The 26,627-nt window shown below is 36.8% G+C and overlaps 1 protein-coding gene across 1 annotated transcript in view; it reads right to left on the reverse strand.

Moving 5' to 3' along the window:
• Positions 1-26,627, reverse strand: part of POLR2B (RNA polymerase II subunit B) — a 44,827-nt gene that overhangs the window by 14,290 nt on the left and 3,910 nt on the right. The window contains exons 3-17 of the mRNA XM_070263748.1: positions 25,032-25,104; positions 20,866-21,016; positions 18,025-18,137; positions 17,681-17,900; positions 17,153-17,311; positions 14,421-14,585; positions 11,686-11,882; positions 11,411-11,530; positions 10,131-10,317; positions 7,255-7,398; positions 6,873-7,012; positions 6,660-6,771; positions 3,055-3,209; positions 2,092-2,290; positions 1,601-1,769 (exon numbers count right to left, since the gene is read on the reverse strand). Coding sequence (XP_070119849.1) covers positions 1,601-1,769; positions 2,092-2,290; positions 3,055-3,209; positions 6,660-6,771; positions 6,873-7,012; positions 7,255-7,398; positions 10,131-10,317; positions 11,411-11,530; positions 11,686-11,882; positions 14,421-14,585; positions 17,153-17,311; positions 17,681-17,900; positions 18,025-18,137; positions 20,866-21,016; positions 25,032-25,104 — 2,304 coding nt within the window. The remainder of the gene's footprint in view (positions 1-1,600; positions 1,770-2,091; positions 2,291-3,054; positions 3,210-6,659; positions 6,772-6,872; positions 7,013-7,254; positions 7,399-10,130; positions 10,318-11,410; positions 11,531-11,685; positions 11,883-14,420; positions 14,586-17,152; positions 17,312-17,680; positions 17,901-18,024; positions 18,138-20,865; positions 21,017-25,031; positions 25,105-26,627) is intronic.

Raw genomic sequence — 26,627 nt, forward strand, 5'->3', positions numbered from 1 at the left:
AAATCTTCCAACCTGAGAGAATTTGCTATCAAAATATTAGATCCCCTATTACAGTCAATAATTTAAATCCACTACTTACAAGACAAACTTTACTAAATAAATAATGTTACCCACAGCCAAAATTCTGTTAATAATGCAGTTAAGACAAGAATTGTGCCAAAGAACTATACTACTTCCTTTAATAGTCAACATTCTCATACTCTTCAGACTTCTCTGCACCACTTTACCTGTTGTCCAGTCTCCTTAAGAATCTGGTCCAGCAAACTCCTGATTCTCCTCCTTAGCAACTACATTTCAAATCTCCTCCCGATTTCCTTTCCTGGTCCCTGAAGGTCTGTTTGTCTCTGGCTTTATTCTCACTCTGCATATTCCTTCAGCAATTTCATAGTAAACTATAAATACTAATATATCAAAAACTGCACAGCTCTAGATTTGACCTTTCAAACTGCATTTGCAACTCACTTTTAGAAGATCATTTCTTAGATGTTGTGGCAGCAACTCAAAATCTACATGTCAAAAACTGAATTTATTATCTTATATCTAAAATCTCTTCCTTCTTCTAATGTGGGTCCCAAACTTATTAATAGTACCTCTCTCTCCTTGATCACCCAAGCCAGGAACACCACCAGTATTTCCAATTCCTTTCTTTCCTCTCATCATTACACAACCAATCAGTCATCAAATCCTACCAAGTGTATTTCAACAGGTGTCTCACTCCTTACTCTTTTTCATTTCCTAAGGACCTTACCATTTCTCACTTAGACCACTGTGAAAACCTCTAAACTATCCCCCTGGTAATACCATATCTGACTCTAATCTATCCCTTACATGACTGCCAGAATGATATTCCTAACTGGATTACTTCCTTGCTCAAAATAGCTGGATGGGGGGCCAGCTGGTGATGTAGTGGTTAAGTTCACGTGCTCTGCTTCGGCAGCCTGGGGTTCACCAGTTTGGATCCCAGGCACAGACCTACACACTGCTCATTAAGCCATGCTGTGGTGGCATCCTACATACAAAACAGAGGACAATGTGCACAGATGTTGGCTCAGTGACAATCTTCCTCAAGCAAAAAGAAGACGACTGGCAACAGACATTGGCCAATCGTCTTCACCAAAAACAAACAAACAAAATGCTGGAGGAGTCTTCATTCTCCAAATTCAACCTGCTCTCTCCATGCTATGAGACCAAGTTTCACGCTCATGCATTTACACTGCAGCTATACTAAAGTGACATGCCTACTGATTGTTCCCCTATCTCATGCCTTCATGCATCTAGGCCCTTGCTCAAACCATCTCTCAGATTCAAATACCCTTTGTACAACTTCAGTCTAAAATGCTACCTCCCCCATGAAACTGGCTCTAGATTTCCAAAAGAAATCAATTATTTCTTCACTCTGTGCTTCCAAAAGACTCTGTATACCTCGATCTTAACAGTTTCCACATATCTACTTTTATTTAATGGTGTTCATGTTTCCCACCACATTATAAATTCCATGAGAACAGAAACTGTGTCGTATGCATTTTATTAACCCTCTCGAGCCCCCAAAAAAGTGCCTTAAGCATGGCAGGATCTTAAAAATGAAGAAAGCTGAACATACCTGCGGGCAGCTCTCTAAATCGTAGATATTCCATAGAGCGTGTAGTCACAAGTGGTTTTTGAGGATAATAGAGAACATGGGCCAACGTATCCATACGGACATGGAAGTTAGTGATATAAACTCCCATAGCCTGCTTACCCATAGCAGACTGGTATGTATTTCTAGGGGACTAAACGTAGAAACGAAAAGCAGAATCAATGAAAATTTAATTACTTCGAAAGGAATAGACTCTACAGGGTACTACATAAATTAGAAATATGGTTCAAAAGTTTCTACTGTTTTCTGAAAGACAAGTGACAACCATTTGGAACAATCAATTATGGCTCTTAACAGTGAACCACAAGAATAAGCCTGTTAAATGCTCATTCTGTAGGAGTCCACAGTCTTTTCATTGAAAAGCTTTTCTTTAGGAGGAAGCTACAGACTAATCTCTAATTTTTATTATATTTTTCTCAATTTCTTACAAATCAGAAGTTAAAACTTCTACCCACCTGGTTATGATCAGGAAAGGGAATAATAGATGCACAGACGCCAAGAATCATTGACGGATGAATCTCACAGTGTGTGTATGTGGAACAATAAGCTACTTCTTTCTCCTGTAAATCATCCGGAGTCATCGCAAGCATTACTGTTTCTTCTTCTAGAGTATCAATATATTCTACTACCCCACTGGCCACAAGATCTTGCCAACTAAAAAAGAAGAATTCACTTAATTTCTTTATTTCCTGAGCTATTTTAATTAACTAGGCTTCCTACTTAATAAAGACGATTCCTAAATCTATAGGTACTGATACAGAAAGAGTTCCAAAATAGATACATTACTGTTAACAATGAAAAAAGAGAAAGTTACTGAACAATAGACATAAAGTATGCTTCCATACTATTATTACTAGTTTTGCTTTGTTCTAAAGAAACTACTTGTGGGGTAGGGGGTGAGTATATAAATACACAGAGTAAGATCTGGAAGAATATATACTCATTGTTAACAGTACTTATTTTTGAAGAGGAGAGTATGAATTTGGGTTTTTATATATTTTTATTATACACATTGCTTGAATTGTTTTACAATAAAATTTTTTTTACAATAAAAATAAATTTTAACGCAGGTTCATCTTTTTATTAAAGTTATTATTATATTACTCATCTTATAGGTTATATATTTATATTAAATAGGTTTTTCCTTATCATTATTATTAAACTTTAACATGCCACAGACTTTTACATTTAAACAAAACCATGTAAGCCTTTTACTTGATAACAAAAATTAAGAAAAACAAATTGAGTGCTAATGAGTACGGTGTTTCTTTTTGAGGTGATGAAAATGTTCTGGAATTAGTGGTGATGGTTGCACAATCTTGTGAATATATAAAAACCACTGAACTGTGTATTTTTAAATGGTTAATTTTATGGTATGTGAATTATATCTCAATCTTTGTCTCGTTGCATATTCTTACCTGTAGTTGTTATACTCTCTCTCTTTCAATTGATCAATATGTCTCTTCTTCAAAAGTAGCTTTTGTTTTTCCACAATCAGAAGTGGTCTACAAATCCGGCCTGCATCTGTATAGATCCGAATCTCCCTCTCTCGAATATCTCTGATCATAGAAACCTATATATTAGAAGACAAAACAGTCTCGTGAATTTTTATTTTCTCTGTATCACTGAGGCTTAGCTAAAAATACAATCAAAGTCCTAATAAATTTCTGGAGCAACCAATTATCAAATAAAATGGATAAATCTTAGTTTATCATTGTTCAATATACTAAAAACCTACGTATAATAAAAATCTTCTAAAGTATAAATATATAACCTTGGTAATTAGAGAGCTGAACAACATCTGGTAATAATATCATACAAGATAAAGTAAAATGAAGAAAATACATTTTTGGTATGACAAACACCAGTATATGACAATTTCTTATTTCACCTCTTCGATAACTACGCATACTTCACTCTGTAACCTTTCAATAACCAGCCCTATATCACTTTGCCGTGATCATACTTTCCCAGTAATAAGCCTGACTTCTCACACATCCCCATCAGGCAAATGGCTTATAGCTTAGCTGTGTAATGCAGCAGTCACCAGCCACATGTCACTGTTGAGAAATGTGGACAGTCTGAACTGAAATATGCTGTAAGTATAAAACCACATAAGTAGCTCACACTATATTTCTACTGGATGGCACCAGAAAATATATGCTTAGAAAATATCAAAAATATTTTGGGAAAATTTGCAATAAAGAGCACAATAATTATTAAAAGCACTGCAGAATTTGAGGTATCTACATGTCAAGAAATAAGCCAAAAAGAAAATAAATAAGGGTTTTCAGTGAAATATCTAGATCAGTCAACTAAAAGATGAAATGCCAATGAGTTGGGAAATTTTTGGAAAAGTAGATTGGTATTTCTCCAAAAAAGTACTTTAAAAAAGTGAAATTACATCTGGATACTTTGATTAAAGAAAAGATTGGGTTTATTTAAGAAAGGGAAAGATTTGGATGACTTGGTTTAAAAACAATAGTAAATCATAAAAGCGCCAGCAAAAATATCCACTTTGTAAAAACTAGAGTCAAAAGCCAAGAAAGAGAAAATGTTTCACGTTCTCCGCCCATTTCCTATCCTTAGAAAACAATCTGAGGAGAAACACTGTGTCTGCGAGGAAACACCCCACTAGTGGCATTCTGAAGTCCCAGAAAAGACACTGCTTTCAGATGCACTGCCTTAAATCATTAGAGAATTCCAAATAGAATACAGCTTTATTGTCTTAAAAGGAGGACATAAATTGAGCTGTGCCTCCTCAAAGGCCAAAGAGTATCTTACATTCCAAAGGAAACAAATATTCTTTAACAGGTCTAGAGAAGACTACTGACAGGAAAGCCTAACAGGTCCAACCGAAGACTGAAGCTAGAAACGGATAAAATGATGACTTCTGGTTATTAGAAAACATGAAACACAAGAAAAAGCACTAGACGACTTCTGAAAAATACACACAATTCTCCCACTTAGAGACTCCCAACATCACTCTCCAATAGGAGATCAAAGTGTCTAGTCCAAGGACACAGGGTCTATTTGTACGTTCAACAAACACTCAATGTCTACTATGTGTCAGGCACCATGCTCAGAGGTGAAAATACAAAGTCATATTAAGACATGTTCCCTGTTTCTGAGGAGTTAACAGTGTAGTAGTGAGGTAGGCAAACAAATCAATAGCTGCTATTTGGTATAAGCATTCTGTCAGAAGTATTTAAGTAAAATATGCTATATATAGTCACAGAGATCTAAATCAGGGAGTCAGCCAACAGCCTGAAGACCAAATCTGCCCTCACCTGCCATCTGCTTTTGTCAATAGCTTTACTGGTTTATGTATTGTCTATGGCTGCTTTTCACTACAACAGAAGAGTTGAATACGCAACAGACACTGTACGGTAAACAAAGCCTAAAATATTTAACATCTGGCCCTTTACAGAAAATGTTTGCAAACCTCTGATCTAAATCAAACTGGAGGGTCAGGTAACGTATTCTGAAGGAGATAAGAGTTCATAGAAGTTGTGCAGAACAAGTGAGATTTAGCTGGGAAAAGTAATAAGTACCCTTCTCCCTACTGCCTGTTTTTCAGGAGGCACAGGGGACAGGGAGCGCAAACACTCCAGGTTGAAGGAATGGGCCCATGGAAAGGTAAAGAGGCCTAAAAAAGCATAAAGAATTACCCCAGAGAACACAGAAAAGCTGAAGGCAGCTCTTAGCAGAAAAACATGACATCAGTAAAGTTCTCAATCATAAAAAATACAGCCAATTTCGGTTCTTAGGCTGTCTTTCAGCCCTGCCTGCCTTCAAGTGAAGCACTCTGTTCCTGACTTCAAATTGTGCATATGCTGGGGTCCAAATCCAGGGTCTTTGCTACTGGAAAGCCTGGAGCAACCAAACTCTCTTCTCTGCTTTGCTAGGTCAGAAAGAAGCCAGCTACTGGCTTAAGCGTGTTGCAGTTTCTCTCCAAAACTATATTCACCTAGCCAGACTCTAAGGTATAGATGTGGATGAATCAAAAGCCTGAGCCATATCCCTCAATACAGTAGTCATGTGCCACATAACAACGTTTCGGTCAACAATGTTTCGGTCAACAACTGACCACATATACAAGAGTGGTCCTGTAAGACTAGTACCACAGAGCCTAGTGTGTAATAGGCTATACCATCTAGGTTTGTGTAAGTACACTCTATGATGTCCACACAGTGACAAAAATCACCTAATGATGCATATCTCAGGACGTATTCCTGTCGTTAAGCAATGCATGACGGTACACTCAAGGCAAAAGCCCTATTTTGGGGAATAATAAAGCTCATACTATATTTTAATGATTAAAAAAAGTTCATCCTAATCCCAAAAGACTTCAATATCTACCTAAATATAAGAAAATCTATTAGAGGTGTATCACATTTTATGAATGAATCTCTGGATTCAGATAAAGGATAAATCAGATGATTATTCCCTTTTTAAAAGCATTGTGGGGGCTGGCCCCGTGGCCAAGTGGTTAAGTTTGTGCGCTCTGCTTCAGTGGCCCAGGGTTTCACTGGTTCGAAGCCTGGGCGCGGACATGGCACTGCTCATCAAGCCACGCTGAGGCAGCATCCCACATGCCACAACCAGAAGGACCCACAACTAAAAATACACAACTATGTAGTGAGCGGCTTTGGGAGAAAAAAGGAAAAATAAAATCTTAAAAAAAAACAAAAAAGCATTGTTGTGTCAGCTTTACAAAAATGTCCTCAAAAGAATTCCTTTTACTTTAAAATGATTCAAATTCTAAATTCTAATTTAATAATTTAAATTACACATCAAATTTTTAGAAGCATATATCTAAAGCATTAAAGGAAGCAATTCCTTATAATTAAATTTAGTTCATCCTAGACCTAAACATCACGTAGACTTTCGACAATATACTTTACAACTCAAGGGAAACCAGTTAAAGAAAGACGGTAACGCAAAAATAACTTTCACTAGTTTTATGCCTTGTTTAGAAATCCCATAGATCACGCCCTCTTAGTTAATTCAAGACTCTTACTTCAGACACAATGATGTCCATCTGACGTCGTAATTTCCTTAGAGTGTTCATAAGTTGTTCAGGATCTTTATGTATTCCAACCCAGCAGCCATTAACAAAAATCTTGGTTGCACTAAAAATGTGAAACCAAAAACATTTTGCACTTAGTAACTCTATACTAAGCTATAACCAAAAATTAACAATAGTTTTTTAAAAAATTGCATCTATACACACTCAGCAATAGCTGCAGGAGAAATTTCTTCTAAATTTTCCATACTCCATTCTTCTAAAAATTCCAGAATTGGAGAAGGTTGAGATCCAACTGAAATATAAGCCATCAGGGCTAAATTCTTCACAAGTCCTACAGCATGGCCCTAGGAACAAACAAAGTATTACTCATTCTAAGTTAACATGCCTATCAAAATTCTTGTCCATAAACATTTTTCCTTCAATTTGATTTCAGGATTTACTCTTACTTCCTAAGAACAAAATCCCAAATAATATTTAGTTCTAAACCACACTGCCTAATTAAATAAAAACTTACTTCTAAAAGTAATTATACTTTACATAATTACTGGCAGACTTTTTGTCCTGAACATAAATTCTAACGCATTACCTCTGGGGTCTCAGCAGGACACACCATTCCCCACAATGTATTATGCAACTGTCTTGGTTTGGCCAGCTTGCCGTCTCTACCAATCGGAGAATTTAAACGACGCAGGTGAGAAAGAGTGGACGCAAAAGTCAGGCGGTTTAATACCTAGAAAACAATAGCAAATCTTTAAAGTTTAGGCATTTCTGTTACAGCACAATTCTGGCAAATATTAGAATGAAGCAAAGCCATATTTTTACATATAATCCACCGAGTGTCAAACTGTCCACATCCCTCCATTCTCCACCCTTTCCCTGAATAATCTTGTTCAGCCCCATAACTTAGCTGCCCCTTACAGGAGGAATGGCAAATAGGCGGTATTCTCCCAGACTACATAAATGTTTCATGGTCTGTCTCCAACTACTAGGATGTTAACTCCATAAGAATGGGAATTTTTTATTTGTTTTTTCTCTGTTCTGTACCTAGAACAGTACTTGACACACGTTAGGCACTCAGCAAGTAATAAATGCTACCAACTCAGTACTTTTTCCAGGTTGAGGTCTCTGAATCCAAGATGGAGATTCAATACTTATAGGACACTAAGCAAGGTAATACTCATAAGTCAGGTAATAATTATTACCTTTATTACTTATTATCCTTTGAGGGATATAAAGCAAGCAATTCAAGCTCAATACACCTAATAAAAAATCACCATCTTTCCTAGCCCTATAACAACCCAAACCTCCTCCATCCGCCTAAAACTCCTGTCAGGGTTAATGGCAATCCAGAAATCTCCCAATCCAGAAGCTCAAAATCACTTTAGTCTCTGACTTCCTTCTTTCATACATTAATAAACTTACCCTGGCAATTCTACTTTCAAATTTTCTCAAAAACCCAACCCTTCCATTCCCAACATCACAGCAACAGGCCAGCGCCTTACCTCTTGCCTATACTACTGGCATCACCTCCTGCAATGTACCCTCCAATCGACCCTCTTCAGTTACCAGAATTATTAAAACACAGAGTTGTTCACATCACTCACCTATTTAAAAAATATTAAACAGGTCCCCACCAACTAGAGAGAAACACGACATTAAAGCTCTTCTCAGTGAAGTCTGAAATGACCCTCCCCTACCAGTCTCTCCAATTCCTGTACCCATCCACATTGCCAAACACCCTCCCAAGTGCACACCATTGACCACTGTATTGCCAAAGAATGGAATGCACTTCCCCACTCTGCTCTGCCTGGTGAAATGTTGCCACCTCTATAAAAGTCATCTGACCCAGCTCCAAGAAGAACTGTTCTCTTTTCTGTACTCTACTGAGTTTTCCATCATTCAACTAATCAGTCAGTCTTACAAAACGTACTTCCTAAATATTTCTCAAATTTGACTCCACTCTCCATCTCTACAAGACTGCTCTAGTCCAGGCCCTACTTATTTCTCACTCAGCCTGTTACAACAATCTTCCAGCCACCAACTTGGCCCTTCTCAAATCTTTTCTCCAAACAGCCAATTACTGTGAATCTACCTAAAAAACAAAAATGCCCACAACACTCCTCTATATGAGCTCATCCCAGCTCCCCTCTCCAATCCCACCTTAACTCTCCCATTTGATTTGAAAACCCTAGACTGCTCTAGCTGCTCCCACATACACACACATTCTTTCCTCTCTCCATCCCTTTCAGAATATTAAGAAGTTTTCTCCAGTTTTCCTGTGAGCTGCTGGTTCTACTCTCCTACCAGGTTTGGCCTATTTCCCAATTACCCTTCAAAATTAGCTCCGGTGTTACCTCCTAAAGAAAGACTTCTTTTCACACTCTCAGGCTGTGTTAAATGCCTTTCTCCAGCATTCCCAGAGCAGTTGTGCATATCTCTCATTAAAATACTTACTCTACCATGTTGCAACTATCTCTTTACATCTATCTATGAGTATAGACTGTAAACTACTGAAGATCAGGGATCACGTTTTAGCCATCTTGCCATCTCTGATGTGTGGCAGAGTGCCTGGCACATCTTAAGTCCCAATAATCATTCACTGAACTGAACTGGCAGCATGGTATTTATCAAAATTCAGCTCAGCATAGTCAGCTGTAAATGGATGAATGTTTCCTCTAATAGACGGTGAGTTCCTTGAGGGCTGGAATCTCATTCATGTTTGTGGACCCAGAATCACAAACACCAAGTATACTGAATAAAATAAATCCTTACTAAATAAAAAGGAACAAGAAATTCAACTTTATCAGCAGCCTCCCAGAATTTCTTAGAGCATCTGGGTTTCGAGGAATCAGGAGCTTGAAGCTGGTGTCAGAATGCCAAATTAATCGGGTGATACTGATAAAGGCTAGTTAAAAAAAAAAGAGGGGAAGACCCCCCAAAATTCCATAAAGCCAGACATGTATAATATAGATTTTCAATCTTACATGAAAAATAAACAGAAAATATAAAAACGCCTAGTGAGACTTTTATTTAGAGGTTTCCCCATTACACCATCTGAGAGTAGCTATTGCAGGCACCATACACACAACATGCCAACATAGAGAAATCAGTGTTAGAAGTACTACATTTTGCAACAAAGTAAGGGGATGCCCATTTATCCTCTGGGTCAGCTTCTAACATCAAGCTTTTCAGACAAAAATTTCACTCACATGGACTGTCTCACCTCCCAAGTAGCTACTCTAATTTATTTACTATCTTGATGCAAGCCAAAATCTTAAGTCTCTCTTAGTAATGCTAACAGCTAATTTAAGAAAATTTTTATTTTCATAATTCAAAAGCCCCTAGTGATTTTACATCCCACCAAGAAAAAAAAGCAAAATAACTTACCTTCAATGAATCAAAGAATCTGTCAGTCTCATAACATTTTCCTATCAAACCTGTACTCATAGTCAACATCCTTACCTGAGATACTCCAGCTCTGGCTTGATGAGCCTTCTTTTGGTCACCCCAGTTTCCAGTAGCTAAAGAATATTTTAGGCCATCAGATATAATCCTTGTTTTAATTGCCAACTCCAAGTTAAAATCCTTTCCTCGATCAATAAACTTCTGTGCATAGATCCGCACTTCTTTCAGCAAATTCTTAAACATACTGCCAAATAAAATGATATGTTTTAAACATGTAAAGTTCTAAAACGTGCATTCTCAACAAAGATAAAATTGCCCACAAAGGGCAAAAAATGGTTGGGATAGAGGGAGATAGGTGTTTTTACTCTTTTTATGCATAAAGTGCAGATGTACATAAGCATACATGGGTGGAGCAATTAGTGAAAAAATGTCAAAAGAGGCTCCTTACTGGGGTGATGATTAAAAAAAAAAGGGCTGAAAAATACTAATCTACAACACACTAAATAACATTGTATAAAACGTTAAATTGCTAGTGTTATCTTTTTTGTATTAAATTGTCTATATATTTTATTTTTTAAATAACTGTAATTATTATAAGTTGTAAAAGTATGTGTTCATTATAAAAATATGGAAAATATAAAAAACATATTAAGAATAAAATAAAAATTACAGGGGCTGGTCCGGTGGTGCAGCAGTTAAGTGCACACGTTCTGCGGCCCGGAGTTTGCCAGTTCGGATCTCGGGTGCGGACATGGCACCACTTGGCAAGCCATGCTGTGGCAGACGTCCCACATATAAAAAGTGGAGGAAGATGGGCACAGATGTTAGCTCAGGGCCAGCCTTCCTCAGCAAAAAAAGAGGAGGATTGGCAGCAGATGTTAGCTCAGGGCTAATCTTCCTCCAAAAAAAAAACCCCACAAAACAAGTTCTTAAAAAAATAAAAATAATAAAAATTAAAATTACATATAACTCCAATACTGTGAGGCAACCACCGCTAATATTTTTGATAGACCTCCCTCCACCTTTTGTGTGCTAAAAAACACAAAAACAAGACTAATAAAAACTCCAATATCAACACTTAGAAAATCAAGGCCCTACTTCAGCTTTCTCTAATGCCTTGTAAAGGCATCAGAGGAAAACATAAAATGTAAACAAGTAATAAATTCTCCTCACAAACTTGAAATTCACAGACACGAAGCAAAACTAAATCTGAGCAACTGGAAAAGAGAATTTAGCTAACTTCCTATGATTCCAAGACAGTTTACCCCTCCATGTACAATGACCAATCTAAAGTGAAATCTCTCTACTTTTAACAATATCATTCTATAATTCCTTACCCTCTAAATAAGAATGCAAGTAGCGGCCCAGCAAGATCCAATCTTTTGTTTCCATAGTGGTCTCTGTCGTCTAATTCTCTTCTACCCAATGCTGCTAGAAGCAACCTATGAACCATGTACCTTGGAAAGAAAGAAAAGCAAAAAAAAAACACATGGTTTTTGGGGTTTTTTTAACTACTACATTAAAAACAAATTTTTTACATTTTTAGCTTTAAGAAAAACTTTACCTCAACTATATCTTGGCAAAGAACTTAAAACAATGAAATTTAACATACCCCAAGAAATAGGCTTTTTTGGTCTCACAAAAATCACTGACGCCAACATGAGGGAGCATTTCTTTTTGTAAGACCTCTTTTGCATATTTAATTCTTTTCTCTTTGGTGACTCCAGGCTTTGCCCCTCTTGAGCCAATGAAATTTAGTGCAACATTCTGTTCTTGAATGACAAAAGCTTCATCAAGAGAAGGTTTAACCTATCAGATAATTTAAATAAGTTATTTTCAAATTCATATTTTCACCTTAAAATGAGTCAACTGTCACTTAATTTATAACATGTTAAATATCCCTATGAAATTAATCAAATATGCAAATACTTCTAGAAAACCAAGGAATCTCAAAGTCTTAGAACTTGAAGACACCTTAGAAATCCCTGACAAAATCCACTCATCAACACAGGCAATTATACTTTCTAGAAAAATACACATGATTCCATTATAAAGAGTAGCATGGTTTTTTAATGTTTAAAAACATTAAAATGTTCTTTACATTTTAATGAACAATGACAAAATAAAGTTCCTTCCGAATATACAAAATCAATTTAGAGAAGTTTAATACTAAAATTAAAAGTTACTAAGCTACAAATAAGTAAATGTGACAGATTTTCAGCCTTGCTTTAAGATGTTTTTCTTATACCTATTTTATACCTATTCCTTACACCTATACATTATTTACCTATAAATAAAACCACTCAGTATTTCGTAAAGGAGACTATTTTAAAGGTATATCATTATAAAGACCTGTGTTCCACTCCTGCCACTAACTAGCTGTGGCCTCTGAGCAGTTTCCTCATCTAAAAGGGACTAAATAAAATAATCTCTAAGTTCCACTGCAGTTCTAACATTGTAAAATTCCAATTTTACAAAATAATGAGCATGAGAAATGAGGAGTAACATTTAGTAGCTTTGGCCCCTGAAAATATACTTTAATCCTATCACATATACTGAAATGCCTTTCCTGCCTTTGATTTCTTATGTCTATTTGTCACTGACCCACAAGCTAAAACATCCAAATTCCACTCATGGAACCAAAGATCAGAAAAAGGCCATGTAAACCAGTCAAAGTAAGGCCACAGATAGAATGATAGACGAAAGTGATCTTTATAAAGGAAATTGTCCCTGTTATGAAATTGTTTTGTTACGGTTAATATGGATTTGGAAAAAGGTATAATAATAATGTACTTTTAGAAGAATAAACTAAAGCACTTTTGCACAATGAATACCTGACTCACAAACTTGTAAAAATTGGCCTAGGCTTAAGTGCTAGCAAACAAATAGGAATTTTCAAAAAGACAATATACATAAAGCAAATCAGGTCTTTCGTTTTAAGAAAATTTCAGTTTGAAATTTTGTATCCAGTTTGAATCATTTGGGATGCATTTTGGATAAAAGATAACATATATTCTTCAACAAAAAAAAAAAAAAAAAAAGAGCATATGACTACCGGTAAAAACTTAAAGTAAAATCTAACCAGAACCCATTTTTCTCAAGTAACCATATCAATAAATACTCCACTATCTAAAATGTACTCCACTCTCTAACTTTGTGACATTTAGCCTGCATTTTACCTTATTTCTCTGTAGTCTTAAAGATTCTGGACAATCAGGGAAAACTTTAAGATTATCAACTACTATTCAGACAAGGATCACCAATGGAAAAAACTGATATGAAAATGGATATTTATCTAGATTTGAAAAATCTTCCCACAAAAATAGTAACGTTATAGCGAAGGAACCTAACAGATACCACTGTAAAGTGATCAGAGTTAACATGACTAATAATGGGACAAAATGACATCATATGACTACTGATGCGATGCCCTGGGAAGCACACAATATTACTTCTGTATTCTTCCTGCCAAAAAATGCATAAATTGAATCTAAGCATGAGGAATATCAGGAAAAAACAAATTGAGGGAAGTTCTACAAAATAAATGGCCTATCCTCTCCAAAAATTTCAATGTTAAGAAAGACTAGGCAAAAAGGTGAGGAAAGATTAGAGACTAAAGAAACATAAAAACAAAATGCAATGCATGATTCAGGACTGGATTCTGAACCATAAAAAAACAATATGCTATTAAGGATATTATCAAGACAATTGGCAAAAACCCAAATAAGATCTGTATATTAATAGTACTGTATCTAAGTTAAACATCTTGATTTTGATAAACGTACTATGATTCCATAAGTGACTGTGCTGGTTCCTAGGAAATATACACTGAAGTGTTTAGTAGTAAGGGGCATGAGGCCGGAAAGTTACTCTCAAATGACCGGGAAAAAACGTATATATAAAGAGAATGCTAAAGCAAATGTGACAGATGTAACAACTAGTGAATACGGGTGAAGAGTATGCAAGAGTTCTTTGCAACTTTTCCGTAAGTTTGAAATTATTTCAAAATAAAAAGTTAAAAAAAAAAAAGAAAATATCAACTACTCATTTCCCATTTTACTAAATTGCACCAGACTTGTATACTTCTATGATTTTCCTTACTACTGTTTGTTCTCACTGCTATCATTGAACTCTGGCTGCCTCTAGTTTTCACGTCTATTTTACAGAAAATTGTCAGGAAAGAGGCCAAGGCAAAGCTGAAGGATTTCACTACACAATAAATGCCATGGGATTTGTGACAGCTAAATTGCTCTTCAGGGCAGCTCTCTACTATGTTTTAAGATTAGCAACAGTCAGTAACTTGAAACCTCTTGTAAAACATTATGAATACATTTGCTTTCACGTTACCATTTCCATCATCTCTGGATCTTCAAAATCATAAATAATGTGCTCTAAAATATCTCTGTCAGACACAAAACCTAATGCTCTGAACACAATAATGATAGGAACTTCTTGCTTGATATATGGTAGAGTTGCCACAATGCGCTGACCAATAGCACTCTTTTTTGCACCCTAGGAAAAAAAATGAATAGAATATGAATATACAGAATAAGAATTACAGGCATATAAAAATGTTCATGAGAATCATGTTATATATATGTTCACTGTACATATTTCAAAGAAGCATGCCTCTCATATTCTAAGGCATGTCCTACGGCTACTTTTCAAAACCATTGAAACAGGTTTACTAATTTGATGAAGAGACTGGCATACAGACCCAAGAGAACTTCCACTCTCTACTGCCTGCCAAGATTCTTTCAGAATTACCCAATACTGTATTTAGAAATGATATTTGGCTGCAAAGAATGTGAACACTGACCCCTCACCTTCTGCCCCCACCCAAAAAAAAAAATCTCTGGAAGAAAGAAATAGATGAGGGGTAAAAAACAAGACAATATAGATAGACAAATGTGGAAAAAAGCTAAGGACAGAATGAAAAACAAATATTAACTCAGAGCTGGTCTACAATGTATCTCCTTGTTTGAAAAACCTTACAAAATTAACAAACAGCCTTTTTCACACAGTTTTCCAATTTATCTTTCAGTAAATTTCATGTACACACATACAAAAACAAACAAAAGTTACTAGCCTACACTGGCATACAAACACCTGGTTTCTCACTTTTACTCATATTTCTTTTCCTCAATATCAAACTCACTCTATCTTCTCTTAGCCTCATAACCCTACATTATCATGATCCCTCTCACAACATCTGTCATCTTCCTCCTCCTACTTCAGGCCTCCTTCCTTAGAAACCTTATCTCACCTCATGGGTGTTCAGTAATAACATTTTATAAATGATACCCAAATCTTCATCTTGACATTTTTCCTGTACCCTCAGCCCTCATATTTCCAACTGCCATTTGGTTGTTTCTACCTAGATATCAATTATTCCATTCAGTCAATTATTTGTTTCATCATAGATCTTTTTCAGAATAAGCAAAACACTAAAAAAACAATGCTACATCATGCAGCTCCCCAAAATATTTTGTCTAAAAATGAACTCACTAGGTTCTCTCTAAAAATCAATTTTTAGAAGGTCTCTATTTTATGGTATCAGAATAGAAAGCACAGAATCTTAATTGACTCATCCTCATATCAAACCTTCACTAAATCCAAATGATTTTCCTTTCTCTGCCTCTAATTAATTTATTTTGTCCATAGCTGCCATAATAATCTCCCTAATATACTATGTTCACGTCTTTGCCCTCCATAATCCAGGCCAATGCTTGTCAACAAAGAATGTATATCACAATCACCTGGGGATCTTTTCCAAATGCTTGTACTTGGGCTCCATTCAACCTCCTTTTACAAGGAAGAACCATATTACTTCTTTAAAACATCTATTCTACGTGTATATATAGTTAACTTCAAGTGGTTAAAACTCTCTAATCTTCAAGTTCCTCATCTTTACAACTTATAAAAGTGATATTAAACTCTGCAGAACTGTTTGTAAGAGCACTGACTGGAAACCTAAACGGCCATCAATAGGGAAATGGTTTAACAAATTATGCTACATCTACATATGGAATATCATAGCTCAAAAAGAATGATCAAGTGCTGATCTAAATATGTTTTTTAAAGGATACCAGCAAAGTTCAAACAGTGCGTATGGTATGTTCCCATTTGTTTTTTTCTCATAAAGACTATTTCTGGACTGATTCATGAGAAATTATCAAAGCAGTTGCCTCTGGGGAAGATCTGATGGTCAAAGGAAGACTACTTTTTATAGTATAACCTTTTTTGTATTTTTTTTGAACAATTTTAATGCTGCAAGTATGATTTATTCAAAAAAACAATAAAAAAGTACATGAAATTAAATAGAGATAATTACAACTATTTTTCAAGATAGTTGTAAAGATTAAATCAAGCAATCTGAGTAACATAATTGGAACACAGTAAATAGTCCAGAAATGCTAGCTATCATTACATTACATTATTATAAGTAACATACCTGTGGTAGGCAGCTTCTAAAATGGTGCCCAATGATCCCTGCCTACTACTATTGTTGCCTTGTGTAATTCCCTCCCCTTGAGTACGGGCTGGACATGCTAACTTATATCTAACAAAAAGAATACAGCAAAAATGATAGGCTGTTGCTTCCAAGATCAAGTTATAAAAGAGTGTGATTTCCATCTTGCTCAGACACTCTAAGGCTCTTCTGGATTACTGTCTCTGATGAAGCAAGCTGCCACGCTGGTGTATGGACAGGGCCCACTGGCAAAAAAAACAAGAGAGGCTTCCAGCCAACAGCCAGCAAAGAACTGAGACTCTCAGTTCAACACCCACAGTGAACTGAATCTTGAACAGCTACGTGAATGAACCTTAGGATGACTGCAGCCTTGTGAGAGACAGCCAGAGAAGCCAGATAAGCCACACCTAGATTCTGGACTCAGAAACTGAGATGATAAATGTTGCTATTGGAATCCTTTGTTACACAGCAATACGTAAATTATACAATGCCTACCATATAACACTGATGCTCCAGAAAAGCTTTTTTGACTAAAAATGCAATCTGGTAAATTACAAAACCAGACAAAAAGGAATAAATGCAAACAATATCATATCCCAGTCCATACCTGTCCTCCTCTTGCCAGCATGCTAACCCAAATAGTACTGGTGGGTCGGGAAGAATTCTCCAGACATGACCTACACTCTCCCGTGTAGGCATATTTAGAATCCTTTTTGGCAAACACATACACTGTGTTTGTTGCCATTTTCTCTTGAGCAATCAGAACCTATATTGACAATAAAAAAGTTACAGGCATAAAACCTACAAGTCCTGAAAGTAGAAAGAAGAGTGAAATATGCATCTTAATTTAATCTGATCATATAGGCTCACTGAAATATCAATTGTTGAACTTTACAAACTCCATTTTGCATAAATGTTTCCTAGAAACATGCAAGCTCAAACAACTGACCCAATTTCTAGTGCATATTATATACAGCTAAATAAAGTTTGGGCTTATATAAGTTCAGCTGTCATCCCCTACATAATTCAACGGCCACTTCCAGGTTATTCTGTATAAAAATTTATTTTAATTTCAACTTTCATAATTTAAATATTAATTATCATTTTCTATTTTTTTTTAAATAATGCTCTATACCTTTTCTGATCCATTAATAATGAAGTAGCCACCAGGATCCAGAGGGCATTCGTTTAACTCACAAAGATCACGATCTGTTAAGCCATTCAACAGGCAGTAAGTTGAACGCAACATAATTGGAATTTTTCCTATAAAAGTCTTCTGATGCTGAGTCTGAAGTTGTTCTTCACCTTCTTTAATGACTGTTTTTGTTATATCAACATAAAGTGGAGCAGAATACCTTTGAAAACAAAAGTAGGTCAGGATTAAGTAATAGTAAGGTATTTGCTAAAACTCTCAACTGGTTAAAATTACATTTTCTGAATTGCATTTCAATATCAGCTACTGGAAAAATTCTTTCTTACGTGAGATTTCTTAATCTGGCCTCATTTGGCATCATTGGTGAAGGAGCACCATCTCTTTCCCAATGGGTAGGCTTGGAGAGGTAAATTTGTTCAAACTTCAGCAAATATCTTGGCTGAAAAGAAACCAAAAAATACAAAAAAGTTAAATAATTTTTTTCCATAAAAGTTTTAACAATTCCATTTTAAATGACATTAACATTTTGAGTAGAAGAAGCTCCAGAAACTGGTGAAATTAATCAACTTTACTAATATAAGGACTCTCCAAAGTCAACATCCATATTCCATAGATGTCAAGTTTTATACTTAATTGTTTTCATAAGGTAAAGCCAAAAAGAGACAATATATCACAAGTACCTAAAGGCTATGCACATACTATGTGCTCTGAGTTTATATCAAACAGTTAAAGTGGATTTGTATTAATGATCTATATAGTTTCATGTGCCCTCTCCTTGATTAGGGTCAGAAGTACAAAGTTACCAGAAAACAAAGGAAAGATAAACTCAGACAATTAGAACCATGTTGTAATCTAATCAGCAGAAAATAAGAAAAAATAAACCTAACTCTTCAATTAAAAACAAAAAATCCTAATTATTCTATATATAGGCCTGAGAACCTCCAATCCTGGCTGACTATAGCTCAGCCCACAGCAAAAAAAATAAAATAAAATAAAAAGCTTTCAAGTACATATCTATTTGCTGCCCAACAAAACAAGATCCATGAGAAGCTTCTAGAGATAAAGACATAGTGGATTTCGCTATACACCAAATCTCAGAGAAGATGATGGGACTAAGCAGACCACGAAAGGTAAATTATTGACACCCAAGTTTCCTAAACTGGAGTAGGCAGAAGGCAAAGAGAACTGGTGGTGATAACGAGCCAAAGGGAAGACATCCCTCTACTCCTTACTTCCACCATCACCCTAGTCTAGAACATTATTATCCTAAACAAGGCTATTCCAAGACTTTTATCCACGTCCAGCCTCTTCGCAATCCAAGTAAACACCATTTCCAAAGTAACCTTTCTAAAATAATGCTTTATGAATATTCTTTGACAATCTTTCAATAATTTCCTATGACATCCAAAGCCTGTGACAATCTGGTTTCATCTTATCTCCTACTAACACCTATCAAAAATAGATCAAACCGGGGGCTAGTCCCGTGGCCGAGTGGTTAAGTTTGCGTGCTCTGCTTCAGCAGCCCAGGGTTTCACCAGTTCAGATCCTGGGCACGGACATGGCACCACTCATCAGGCAATACTGAGGCAGCATCCCACATAGCACAACCAGAGCGACCTTACAACTAGAATATACAACTATGTATTGGGATACTTTTGGGAGATGAAGAAAAAAAAAAGAAGATTGGCAACAGATGTTAGCTCAGGTGCAAATCTTTAAAAAAAAATAGATCACACCAGGGCCAGCCCCGTGGCCGAGTGGTTAAGTTTGCAAACTCCAGCTTTGGCAGCCCAGGGTTTCCCCAGTTCAGATCCTGGGCACAGACCTAGCACCACTCACCAAGCCATGCTGAGGCAGCGTCCCATATAGCACAACTAGAAGGACCCACAACTAGCATATACAGCCATGTACTGGAGGGCTTTGGGGGGAAGGAAAAAAAAAAAGATTGACAACAGATGTCAGCTCAGGTGCCAATCTTTAAAAAAAAAAAATAGATCAAACCAAAAGTCATATACTGGTTGTTATGGTCCCCATTCCATCCTCAAGTACATCCCCAAGTACATCTCCAAATACACCAAGTATTTTCTTGATGAAATGCCTAAGCATCTTTTCTCTACTAAGACATGTCCTACCCTGCCCTTAAACGGTCAGCTTAAGTCCCTCCCATCTTTTCCACTAAGCTCTGATACTACAGCTTCAGAGATCTCTTCCTCCAGCAGTACTTACGGTACTGGCACTTTGAATATGCTACGTTATATTGTTCTCTCTCTTGTTTTGCAAAGACCATGAAGAGAAAATGATGTAAGTATAAAAATGGCATTTTATGCCCATCTTTCCAGCACAGTGCCAGAAAAGCCAATTATTTTTGTTCTTAACAGCCAAAGTCTATACAGCATGTCCAACTAGAATGAAAATAAAAGATCAGCCCTTAGGAGCTTAGCTATAGACAAGAAGTACTGAACTGGCTAGAAATAATGACCTCCCTCTATTTCTGAGACTCTCTCTGCCTCACTTTTTCAGTTTTCTGTCTCTCAACGCCCATGATGCTGCCTCTCTACCTCTCAAAAGCTAGGGACAGTCATTATTTTAGGCTATGTACTTCTTTACAATCACCCATGTAAAACCAGATTATAAAATTATACCCTTGCTATGATTTTAACAACACTAAAGATATGCATATCTGTAAACAAAGACTATAAGAACTGAGAAAAATTAAAATAGCTGACATGTCTGGGTGATTTTTCCTTTATGATCTCTTATAATAATGTATTTCATGCAACAAATAATCAGGGGAGAAAGTCCTTCAAACACTTTTTCTTTTATGATTCCTTATACTGTGAAAGAAAAAAGTGGGATCTTCTGAAGCAATATGACTATTTCTAGCAGGCTTCTCTTAGTAGTTCACCATAGTTCTGAGTTCCCTCTTCTCAACTATTAAATATCTACTATCTGAATAAGGATTAGGGTTTTGGATTACTTGCAAAAATGTATCTCTCCATTAGTAAGAAACTATCAGGAGCTGACTGAAGATGCTTTAAGTACACTGCTAAAAACACCTACTGACTTTTTTTTTTTTTTTGACCTTTAAGCCAGGTAGGAGAAGGACTGAAATTTCAAATCAATACTCTTCTTTTACTTAGGTTCCTTTATTAGAACACCCATCTTACCGGTTCTTCAACTTCCCCACTGGCATGCTGAGCTTCAGCTTGCAGGTCTATAGGTGGAGCATCTTCCACAATTCTTTGAACAGACATCTGAATAAACTCATCAAAAGAATCCAGCTGTTGTCTGACCAAGCCCTTCTCGTCAAAATAAGAACTGGAAAATATTTGAGTTCATAATTAGTCACAATTCAGTGATATTTTCTAGCATATTTCCCCATTTTCACTATAATTAAATTCTACAAATAATCATTAAATACGAACCACTACATGCCCACCAGTACACAAGATACTATGAGGTTTCTCTAAAAAAAAAAAGGTGAGACTAGGAACACTTTCTTTGTAGAACTTATTGTTAAGTTCAGCGAAACGAGACTTATACTATGGGTAAAACAATTAAAGCACAACATAAGAAGGATAAGGAAACCCAATTTACAAATGCCCTATATAGATAAATTTCATCTAACCTCTTTGAAATATTTCTTGAAAAAAAACATCAGGAGAGAAAACAAAAGAAAATGCACAGTCAAAAATAAAAATAAGAACTGTAGGGGCCAGCCCAGGGGCGCAGCGGTCAAATGCACATGTTCTGCTTCGGCGGCCCGGGTTTCACCAGTTCAGACCCTGGGTGCGAACATGACACTGCTTGGCAAACACCATGCCGCGGTAGGTGTCCCACATATAAAGCAGAGGAAGATGGGCACGGATGTTAGCTCGGGGCCAGTCTTCCTCAGCAAAAAGAGGAGGATTGGCAGCGGATGTTAGCTCAGGGCTAATCTTCCTCAAAAAAAAAAAGAACTGTAATTTGAATAAGAGGAAGGATGATGATATCAACAACTAAAATACAGAATGTTTAAGAATTGCAATTTTAGGTTAAAGATTAGTAGTTCTATTTTTGAATGTTAAAGGTGAGAGGAGAGTAAGTTATTCAAGTGAAAATACTCAGTAAATGACTGCTGATAAAAAATGGAGCATGAGGGGCCGGCCCGGTGGTGCAGCGGTTAAGTGCGCACATTCGCTTCAGCAGCCCAGGGTTCGCCAGTTCAGATCCCAGGTGCGGACATGGCACCACTTGACCAGCCATGCTGTGGTAGGCGTCCCACATATAAAATAGAGGAAGATGGGCACAGATGTTAGCTCAGGGCCAGCCTTCCTCAGTAAAAAGAGGAGGACTGACAGCAGTTAGCTCAGGGCTAATCTTCCTCAAAAAAAAAAAAATGGAGCATGAGTGAGAGATCAGAGCTAGTAGTATACATATGGAAATTACATAGTGAAGCCCTAAAGAAGGATGGAGAATCTAAAAGAGCAGACGTACTGTTTACAAGGAACAGACATTGGTTCATGTGAGGGATGGGAAAGGAGATATATAATAAAAATACAAGTAAATGTAAGTGCGAGAGGCACCTCACTCCTCACCACCATCCGGGAACACCTGCATAGCTGGGCTTCAGAGAGACCAAGAGAGCTCTGAGATCTAACACAACCCTAAACACTGGATTAACTCATCACCCCTAAGCAGTAGGAACTGCCCCCCAGCATACCCCCAGGTCTCAACTCCTCCACCTTATGATTCTTGCATCTTATATCTGTGACATTTTCCTAGCTTATATTCCACTCTCCCTAGTAACAACTAACTCCCCCAAGCTCACATCAATCTTCTGAGACAATATGCATAATCTATCACCAGCCTCCCATTTTAGCATCATCAGGTCACCTCACAGGTCACCGACAGGTGTACAGATTGGCTGGCTTTGGGTCAAGGTCCCACCCTGATTCAATCAACCATGACAGTCAATACTAGAAGTTAGGTCCTATGGTAGAAAAGACAGTACACAATCATCCTTGTATAAGGTACAGCCTAAAGAATGGTTGGGGCAATTTCCTTCAGTAGAGACTGTGAGCTAACAGAAAAGAAATTTCTCACAACTACTTGAGTCAGCCATTGATATATAAGAAACATATGGAAGGCACTGTCTATAATAGCAATGATTTTTATGGACAATTTATGATGAAAGATCTTTACAGAACTATGGACAAGTTTCATTCCCCCAGGAAGCTGAAGCACAGTTACTTTCCCCAAAATCATCAGAAGAGTGCTTCATTAAGAATGTCATCATTTAAACGCCTAAACTAAATATTTCCTATTTATGATATCTATTATCATGATTATTTTGCCAGAAGTCATCATGCTGAAGTCACTCATGATGTTAAGTAATATCACATTCACGTTGCTTGGGAAAGATCACTTGATGTTTAAAAGTGAAAAAACAAAACATCATCTTACAACAGCCTAAGTACCTATAGTCAATTAAATATAAAAATCAAATAATATATTTTGTAATAAATGTTAAATGCAGTGACTGTTCACACTAGAGTATCTTATTCTTGAGCAATCTACCACATATGTTGAAAACAATTCTTTTTCGTCTAAGATGAAAATATTCCTTCTCCCTGGAGACTTCAGAATTTAAGGATGCACCAGAGAACATCTACCTGGTTATTGTTTCCTTGTAAAATGCCTCTTGATGTTTACTACTCAAACATCATAGAAGATACAAATGTCTCAATACAAAGTTTTTATAGCCCATGTTAATAGAAAAAATATACAGTTACATCCCAACAACTCAATACATTTTTAATAAAACAACGTTCAGGGGCCAGCCCAGTTGCGTAGCAGTTAAGTTCGCACATTCCACTTCTCAGCGGCCCAGGTTTGCTGGTTCGGATCCCGGGTGCAGACATGGCACCGCTTGGCAGACGATGCTGTGGTAGGCGTCCCACGTATAAAGTAGAGGAAGATGGGCACAATGTCAGCTCAGGGCCAGGCTTCCTTAGCAAAAAGAGGAGGACTGGCAGTGGTTAGCTCAAGGCTAATCTTCCTCAAAAAAAATAAAATAAAATAAAATTTAAAAAAAAAAAGGGACCGGCTCCATGGCTGAGTGGTTAAGTTCGTGTGTTCCGCTGCGGCGGCCCAGGGTTCGGATCCTGGGCGCGGACATGGCACCACTTGTCAGACCACATTGAGGCGGCGTCCCACATCCCACAACTAGAAGGACCTGCAACTAAGATATACAACTGTGTACGGGGGGGTTGGGGGAGATAAAGCAGGAAAAAAAAAAAAAAAAACAATGTTCAAGAAAGGTTCAGGGGCCGGCCCCGTGGCCAAGTGGTTAAGTTCGTGTTCTCCGCTTCAGGCGGCCCAGAGTTTCACTGGTTTGGATCCTGGGCGCAGACATTGCACCACTCGTCAGGCCATGCTCAGGCAGCATCCCACAGAGGATATCCAGAAGGACCTACAACTAAAATATACAACTACATACTGGCGAGACTTGGGCAGAAAAAGCAGAAAAAAAAAAAAAGACTGGCAACAGTTCTTAGCTCAGATGCCAATCTTAAAAAAAAAAGATTCAGTTATACTCTAAACACAACTGGTAGAATGTCAGAAGCATGTGTTCTTTGAAAAGGAAGACAGCGTCAACCAAGAAGATGTGCATCTTAGAGATGGTGGGGCTCAGACAGGCATCACCATGCTACTATACACAAAGCAACTGTCATTTTGGTAAGAGAGCAGAGTTGTAGCATTTTACATCCTAACATAGCAGGATGTTACTTCATTACTTAACAGTTACTTTTCTTATCTATACGTAAGGCTTCTTCCTGAGTTTTATTTTTATTACATTTTAATTACACTTAGAATTAAATGAGAATTTAGGTTGAAATATAACATTGTCACTTTATCCATTTAAAATGAGAAAACCAAGGAATTAAACTAACATCACCAGTAACGGGTAAGGTCTACAGACTAAATAAGATTATTATATTAATATTAATTTTATAATTTTGAGTACTTATGATTATGTAGAAGAATGTTCTTATGTCTGCAACTTACTGTCAAATGTTTCAGGAAAAAAATATCAACAGAGAGAAAGAAAATGTAGTATAAGGTTAAAATTCAGGGAATCTCGGCAAAGTGTATACATAAATTCTTTGTATAACTTTTCTATAAGTCTGAAATACTTAAAAAGTTAAATATGTAAACAAATAAAATGAAAAAGCAGCTTTCATGTAGCATATTCATATAGAACATTTAATTTTCAAGTATAGAATAAGCAGGAAATCCCTTTATAGGTTATAGTGCCCTGCAGAGTTTATTCAGTTTGGTATAAAGTTACCTGATTACAATCCAGCAAGCTTCTTGCCACAAATCTGGGGTGATTTCATCATCATCCTCATCATATTGCATATCTGCAAAACACAAAAATATTGTACTCATTTGCAATAAAACGCTACTAGTTAACAACCTGCTCCTATGATTTGAAGAAACAGAAACATACTGGCTCTCTGCTAAACAAAAAACAATCTTTTTACCCCACTTTTCTAAAATTTCAGTCAATTGCATTAACTGAACTGTAATGAAGTAACATGAATAGGTATACACTTATATATACACAGATCTATGTCACATAGGTAGCCTCTCAATATACAAAAAGGCTTCCTTACAAAAGTTCAGTGTAAGTTGTGTGAATCTTAAGTTTTCCATCTTCTCCAGAAAGTCTATGTAATTCTCATTAATAGCTAACTTTGATACCCAGGAGCAAGTTTAGAGTCCTCTGATCAATAAGCTCCTCAGAGACTAGAGTCAGAGATTAGGGTAAGTGTGTAGAGCCAGAAAAGGGTTTCCAATAGCTGGGCAATACCTCAAGGTGGGGTGGTCTATTACAGCAATGCTTCATACAAGTACAGGTATGACAGACTGTATTTTCCAAAGATGGCCACACTCATATCTTCCACTTAACATACTCTTTTGTAACGTGATCTTGACACTTGTACCATCAAGATGTAAGGGTCTATGTTTCCTTCCATTGAATCTGGTTGGGTTTTTGACTCTCCCGTAACTAAGTGAATGCAGCTGAAGCAAGGATACATGATTTCAGAAGCTACCTCAGGAAAGGCAATGCAGTTCCACCTTGTTTGCTGAAACACTTGCTTCTGCAGCCCTGAGTTGCCCTTAAGAAGTCCTACTACTCTGAAGCTAGTATACTGTGAGGAAGCACAAACCACATGGTGAGGCCACTTATAGATGTTCCAGTCAGAAATTCCAGTCCTTGAGTCCTCGTAGAGTAGGTGCCAGACACGTGAGTCAACACCCCAGATCATCCAGGCCCCAGATGTCAACACCAAGCCTTTTAGTCCTCCCAAATGAATCACTGATATCATGGAGCAGACAAGTCATTCCGACCAAGCTCTGTCCAAATTCCTGATCCGCTGAATCCATGAACACAATTAAACTAATTTTTAAGTGGCCAAATTTTGGGGGAGTTATACAGCAACAATAATCTGAACAGGGTATTTGAAAAAATAAGTGTGCACTGGTCCTCTAATATTAGTCTCATCTTCTTATGTAAAAGAGTAAGTGTGCTGTATTTTTATTCATTTTTATATTCTGACCTATATATATGGTCTGCAAAACTTAAGAGCTTCGGATTCAAAATTTGATATATATCCAAAATAAATTATTGAATAAATGCTTCTTGAATGGACTGCAATTACTGATCCCTACACATGGGGGAAAAGTAAGAAAGACAAAAGTACCTAAAATAGCTCAGAGATTTCTAGCATTCTAACAGATTGGAAATTAATATCACAGACACACAGGAGAAGCAAGTAAGAAGGTGGGAAAAGGAGAGGAGATGATAAGATCAGCTTTGAATATTCTTGTAGATCATTTATCCCTTTAAATACCTGCAGTAGGAAACTGGATATAAATA

The sequence above is a fragment of the Equus caballus genome, chromosome 3 (assembly GCF_041296265.1).
Source record: "Equus caballus isolate H_3958 breed thoroughbred chromosome 3, TB-T2T, whole genome shotgun sequence".
In the NCBI taxonomy this organism is placed as follows: Eukaryota; Metazoa; Chordata; class Mammalia; order Perissodactyla; family Equidae; genus Equus; species Equus caballus.